Source organism: Bison bison, unplaced genomic scaffold, assembly GCF_000754665.1.
Source record: "Bison bison bison isolate TAMUID 2011002044 unplaced genomic scaffold, Bison_UMD1.0 scf7180017864500, whole genome shotgun sequence".
Lineage (NCBI taxonomy): Eukaryota > Metazoa > Chordata > Mammalia > Artiodactyla > Bovidae > Bison > Bison bison.
The window spans coordinates 5,039,297-5,046,216 of record NW_011495059.1 but is presented as its reverse complement, the minus strand read 5'-3'; the positions used below and the strand labels follow the sequence as shown (position 1 = coordinate 5,046,216).

At 49.4% G+C, this 6,920-nt stretch overlaps 1 protein-coding gene across 1 annotated transcript in view; it reads left to right on the top strand.

Annotated features, from left to right (window-relative positions):
* The window catches only part of DHX35 (DEAH (Asp-Glu-Ala-His) box polypeptide 35), a 69,946-nt gene extending 63,721 nt beyond the window's left edge, over nucleotides 1-6,225 (top strand). The window contains exons 21-22 of the mRNA XM_010829147.1: nucleotides 676-787; nucleotides 5,127-6,225. Coding sequence (XP_010827449.1) covers nucleotides 676-787; nucleotides 5,127-5,171 — 157 coding nt within the window. The 3' untranslated portion in view covers nucleotides 5,172-6,225. The remainder of the gene's footprint in view (nucleotides 1-675; nucleotides 788-5,126) is intronic.
* The last annotated feature ends 695 nt before the right edge of the window (nucleotides 6,226-6,920 follow it).

Genomic DNA, 6,920 nt, shown 5'->3' with positions numbered 1-6,920 from the left:
TGACTTTTTGGTATCTGTTACCTCAGCCTTAAGCAAGCTCCCCCCTCTTGTGTGTGTGTGTGTGTGTGTTTTGACAGCTTTATGGAGATATTATGTAATTCACATACATACAATTTACCCACTTAACGTGTACTGTCCTGTGACTTTAAATACATTCACGGGGTTATATATCCATCACCACAATCAATCTTCTCATTAGCTCCTAAAGAAAACTGTTAGCAGTCGTTACAACTGTGTGCGTGTAACCCATATTCCCAGTAAGATATAGAATGCTTTCATCTCTCTAGACAGTTCCCTTGGGTCCCTTTACAGTTAATTCCCAGCTCCTTTCAGAATCAGTGAGCCTTTGCTTCTATTTCTACATTTTCTGATGAAGTCATTAGACTCTGTTCAGAGTTGTGTAAACAAAAGCATAGGGAACCAGAAGGTTCAACTGAGATGTCCTGGAAATCACGTGGGACTTAGAGTCTGCTCTGTGCAGTTGGCACACTGGTACCTACCACTCAGGTCATGAGGCTTAGGTGAGCAACATGAATACATTTGTCTAGTGTAGTGCCTGGCGCACAGAACAGGTGGATGCATTTTAAAAGTAAAGGGGAACCATCTCTAATTGTTGTGGTTCTGATTCTAATTATAATAAATAGGAAAATAGCTCGCGATTTCTTCTTATTTCAGGGTTATCTACAATGAAGTTATCCAAACCTCCAAGTATTACATGAGAGATGTGACCGCCATTGAGTCTGCTTGGCTGTTGGAGCTGGCTCCACACTTTTATCAACAAGGAACGGTAGGAATGAACCCCCAAACCACCTGTTACCTGCCTCTTCATATTTTTAAATATACGTTTATTTTTCAATGTAATGTCCTAAACTTGCCTGCCCCCCAACCCCAACCCGTGGTACATAGATGAAAGGCTGTTACCATAGTCTCAGATCGTTCTGGGTAAAAGCACCATACTGTTTGCTCACATGATATTTAAAATGCTCACATGATATTTAAAACGTGCATTTAAAAATAAATCCCTCCAGCTTACATGATAAAAAAAGGAGAATATATCTTTAACTCTTCCCCTCTCCCTGCCCTTTTAAACCATTTCCAAAGAAAGTCTGTCACACTTTGGACCATGTTCACAAGAAGCAACACAAATACTCTGATGAGGATTGCCTCGAAGAACGTGTGTGCAAGCTTAAACCTGTTTCATTTTAAACACTTGGTGGGCGCATTGCTGTGTATGTAGTATATGCTTTTTTCTATGGAAGACGTGCATTAATTCAGCATCTTTGTCGTCTCTGATCTATTTTGTTTTTAGACTGTTTTTGTACCTCATTATGGGCCACATTTCCTGCTTCTCTTTTCTAGTAATTTTTTGTTGTGTGCTGGACCTTATGGGTGGTTTGTTGTGAAGAGTTGAATTTGTTGTCTTTTCTGTAAAGAATATTGAGTTTTTTCTAGTAGACAGTTCATACTGGCAGTCAGTTTAATTCTACCAAGACCTGACTTGAGTTGTTTTCGGGCAGGTGTCTAGTAGCCCTGCTCCCAAGACATGGACTTTTGATGTCTCAACTGGATGCCTAGGATGTTCAGTGAGGCCTTTGCACTCTGGCTGCGCGGAACTCCAGTGTCTCCAGCACTGTGCAGACCTCCAGAATCTCCTCTGTACCAGGTCACAACTCCCCAGTTCCTGTTCTTTGCCAGCCTTATGGACCCTTGGCCTGCACCTGTGTGGCTTAGTATTCAGCCAGAGGTTTAGGAGTGGTAGCTCTGTGTTGATTTCTGGAGCTCCTCTTTTCTGATGCCCTGTTCTATAAATTCCAGCAGGCTCAGCAACTCTGAACTCTGATCTGTGTTTCCTCTCCCCAGCTATACTGTTCTCTATTTAGGATTCACTTCCCTCTGACAGGGGCTCCCCTGGTGGCTCAGATGGTGAAAGAATCTGCCTGAAATGCAGGAGACCCGGGTTCGATCTCTGGGTCGGAAAGTTCCCCTGGAGAAGGGAATGGCACCCATTTCAGTAGTTTTGCCTGGAGAATTCCGTGGACAGAGGAACCTGGTGGGCTACAGTCCATGGGGTCTCAAAGAGTTGGACACTACAAAATGTGAAGAGCCATGCGGAGACCTGGAATGACTATAACTTTCACTCACCTCGAGTGTTTCCTTTTTCTCAAGGGTTACAGCCCTGTGTTCTCTGTTACCCAGTACCTGAAAATTATCGCTTCAGATATTTTGTCTAGTTTGACCATTGTTTACGACAAAAGGGAAACCAAAACCTGTTACTTCATCAAAGCTGTAGCCAGACTGCAGTGTTTTCAGACCAAAATGTGGCTTTATTGGTGCCTTTTAAAATTGGGAGAGTCCACATTAAATATGGATTTCAAGACTCTCTTGAAAGACATGTTGAATTTGCTGGGTTTCTGAGCCTGAGTCTGCAGCAGGGGCTGAGGAATGGGGCTTGTTGTGAGTGATTCTCTCCAGGTCCTGCCTCCCTCGTTTATCTCACTGGCTCAACTCCTGGAAATGTTTGAGTTGTGATCCTATAAAGGGAAGGATCTTTTCATCCCTCCCCCTCCAGCAATGTCGAGGGAAGTTGTCATTTTAAATCTTTCCATATTAAATCTTAAACCATCAAACAAAAAACATTTCAGACCTGTATAGTTCAACTTCCTATATCCCCATCCAGATATTTCAGCTAAAAATGAGATCAACTTCAGGGACTGATAAGAATGCAGTGTGTTTTCTCTGCTGCATTGGGCTGATAAGAATGAACCTGAAATGAAAGAAAATCTTCCACCAAACCTCTCAGGTGGAACGCAGCAGACTTCAGAAGTCCAAAAGAACAGTTAGAAATGCAAACTCGAGCTTAAGGAGAATGGTGCAGTTTTAAGCCCGCTTGTTGGCGTAACGAGAGGCAGGCAGGCAGGCGGAGAAGAGAGACTCTGAAGTTGTGTCAGGTTCATTTAGACTCTGGGAGAACAGGATTAACCCAGAAGCAGAGTCATTTTCCCTTCTCACCTCAAAATGACAGTTTTTCTAGGTCAAACCCACAAAGTTAAAGAGCAGACAGACTGCCCCAGAATTTTGAAGAAAATGGCAATGCCAAATTTGTCTTTTTTTTTCTCCCCAAATGCCTGTTTTTCAGCTCATCTGCTCCACTCTGACGACTGCTTATGATCAGAGTAGTTTTAGAGAGGCTGGGCTCAGAAATCATGTAGTTCAACAACCTCATTGTACAGGCGAGGGCCCTAACCCTCTCCTACCCCAAGAAACTTGGTCCCTCCTTAACTAAGCAGTCCAAAGGCACTTGTCCTAAATGGATTGATTTCTCCAAGAGCCCAGCCACTCTCCAGTGGCTGCCTGTGCATGGCGGAGGGTTTGGCTGAGCGCAGCGTAGCGCCCCACAGCCATGCAGGGCCCACAGGTCATCCCCGGCTCTGTTCCTGGCATTGTTGGTGACTTTCCATTACCAATGTTTTTTAGAGTGTTGCTCTTGCCCTGTTAAGAGGCCTGAAATGGTCCAGAGTCCTTTGTTTATACACAACATTCTCTTCAGAAATGAGCACCAAAAATGGCCCCACAGGCACGATGACCTCATCCCCGTTCCTAAGCTAAGGCTTTGGGTGTCTTCCATTGGTGGGCAGGGTCACGTCAGGTGAAGTGCGTGGAGGAGAGAATTAGGAGACATCCAGCAAGACCCACAGCGGGAGAGGGGGACGGGGGACCTGTCCAGAGATTTGCCTTGCAAGTCCTCAGGCTTTTTCTCCTGCTTCTGAGCGATCTTTGGGATTAGGGAGGACCCTCCTCACCAGGGCCTTTGCTGGAATCTGTATTGGTCCTTTCTCGGGCATGCGCTTCCCTGGTGGCTCAGACGGTAGAGAATCCGCCTGTAATGTGGGAGACCTGGGTTCGATCCCTGGGTCAGGAAGATCCCCTGGAGAAGGCAGTGGCTACCCACTCCAGGATCCTTGCCTGGAGAATTCCATGGATGGAGGAGCCTGGTGGGCTACAGTCCATGGGGTTGCAAAGAGTCAGATGTGACCGAGTGACCAGCACTTTGTTCTTTCTCTTCTTGACCATAAGTGGTTAGAAAGTGTGACTTTCTGCGGCTCATTTACACCTGTGTCCTGCTCCCTCAGCACCCCATCCTGTTGTGCTTGGTGGGATGCTGCGCCTTCTTCTGCACCTGCACTCTTTCAGGCCCTGAGGTTTTCTCTCGGTGATGGGGATGGCTGTCTCGAGGGCATCATAGGTGTGCCAAGAGGCGGGGTTTGGGCACTGAGCGTGCTGGGGCTGGCAGCCCTGCTCTGCTCGCAGCCGGGGGATTGACATCCCTCCAGTGAAGAGCCTGCTGTGTGAAGCAGCATGCTCAGGATGTCGCCTGGTTGTGGGATTAGAACTATCGAGAGGGCATCAGGTCTGCCTCCACTGGGGAACAGAGGACCTTTATTAAAAGCTTCTGTTTACAGGCCCTGCTTCAGTTGCGTATTTTTTGAGTAAAGCACTTTCGGCTTTACTTTTGAGTGCAAAGGATGTTTGTATCCCCCAATCCTATTGTCTGATGCCCGTGATTATAGTGTTAGTCTTCCTGGGTTGCTTACACTGCTATAGAGTGACGTCTCTGAAAGAGAAACCGGGAAGAAAGGGTCACCAGAAGTGTCCTGTTCTGTGTGTCTTCCCTGCTCTTGCACAGGCGTCATGAGAGCAGGACCTTGAGCCTCTGGGGATGGCTGGCTAGGTTGGCTGACCTTTTTGTTCCCAAGGGAAGGATACCTTCCCTTGACTGTTCTCAAGAAATTCTAGGAAACAAGAGGTGATCTTTGGTCTGGTCTGAGCAGCCCGGCTGTTGGGCTGCAGGGCTGGCAGAAGGGCTGGGGCAGAGGGTGAGCCATGTCTCACTGACAGTTGCCCTCAGAGCCCCAGGCGGCCCGACCTCGGCCTGTGTGGCTTACTGAAGCCCTGGTGCTTTTGTGGGTCCCTTGGGCTTTTCCCCTCCAAACTGTTGCCTGTGGGGCAGGGCGTTTACTGCGAAAGTGTGAGCCAGGTGGAAGCTTTGATTTGGTCACTTCGGGGAATCGTGCTCCAGTCTGCTCCTTTGGCCCACCCCAGCAATGCTGTTTTCTCTTCTCTTGCAGCACCTGTCCCTAAGAGCCAAGAGGGCCAAGGTCCAGGACCAGTGAGCAGAGCTGGCGGCTGCTGCAGGGGCTGCTCGGTGTGCCCTCCTCCACGCTGTCCCCCAGCCCAGGGTGGACAAGCGGGTGTCGGTGTGGACCCTTCAGCGGCTCTGCAGTGGGCTGCAGCCCGCTCCCAGCCCCCCCGCCCGCTCCCCTCAGCGTCTGCATTCCTCACTGGGATCCGGCGGCGTCTGTGCCTGGGCGGGCGTCCTGCTGCGCAGGAGTTAGAAAGCCCGTGCTCTTGGCTCAGCAGCACCCTCCCTGGCCCAGCGTGCCCCTGTCACCAGGCATGAACTCCAGCCCAGCTTCATGGGGAGTAGGGAGGAAGGTGGGCTGCTGCACGCCGAAGCACCAGGTGGGGTGGGCAGGGCTTTGCTGGGCTGGCCTTGCTCTCCGTGCTGAGACCCCTCCTCTATTGACCAGTGAGGTCCTTGGCCAAGGTGGACATGGCGCATATCTATGATGAGACCCTGGAAATGCGGCGGATTTCTGCCAGTTACCCAGGGGCATGTTTGGCGGGCACAGGGGCTCCCAAGCCAAGTAGCTTCTGTTTCCCTCTGCCCATGTTCCTGTTTGTCTGCAGCCGGGAGATTTGCAAGGATTGGCAGTCAACAGAGAGGACCCCTCTGCACAGGGCTCCTTGGCTTCACAAGCAGCTTAGCTTCCCCTCCACGCACGGTACCATGTCCCGATGCCACTAGCGAAAGCTCATCAGCTCGAAACCCATCCCAGATCCTCCGTAGCAGAAATTCACAACCGTTTAGAGGCTCTAAGCTTCTGTAGCTCAGGAACATAACTTGTCCGTTTGTCTTCTGTGTGTTTGCTTGGGTTCTTGTGAGAAGGCGGGGGCCCTTCCAGCAGGCACTGGTGTCATTGTCCCCGGGGCTGCTTGGCTGTGATGATGTCTGCAAACACATGGCTTGAAAGTTTATTTTTGTACTGATCCTAGTTTGGATGTGCCACTTTTGGCACCAAACGTGTATGTCATTTTTATTTCTGTTTTATAAACATGTAAATAATAGTGATAACTTGTTAATAATAGTAAACCTTTATACGTAAAGTAAATGTAGTCCCTCCCATCCATGGTTCTCCTGGTCTATGTTTTAAGACAGTCCAATGAATTTTTACAAGCGAATGCTTGACATCAGCTGAGAAACCAGAGGCTTGGCACATAGCAACTCTGGGGTCATGTGGGCACAGGGAGCCCCATAGAGCAAGATCATGTGATCAAATGCCCTCCAGACATCCTTAGAACAGACATGGGATGTTGTTTATATAAAGTCGCAAAGAAGTGCCAGTTCTCACCAGTTTCTGATTGGGATCCTTGTGGGGAAAGGTCAGAAATGCTTTCATAAAGTCTGAATTTAGGACCAGGGCTGATCCTGTTGAACTTCTCTTGGGGTGGGAGGAGGCAAAGGGGCACAATCCACATCCCCTGGGGGCGAGACCACACATCAAATCAGGAGATCAAACAACAGTCCGGGGTGCAAGCTGGAGACAGCAAGGTGTCCCCGGCCACCTCTGCCCGTGGGTCCCATCTATCGCCGTCTCTCCACCTCTTGGGCAGTCCCCAGCAGGGCAGGCAGGCCTCCCAGCGGTGTTCACTGTGTCATGTTGCAGCCCCTCGTGTGTGGAGATGGATCATCACCATGAAAGGCCTGTAACCGCGAAATGCCAGCTTTGGCCCCGGGGCCCCTTTACACGTCTCTGCAGGACCACGTGACCTTGTCAAGAGAGCACTGACTCAGCCTGGCT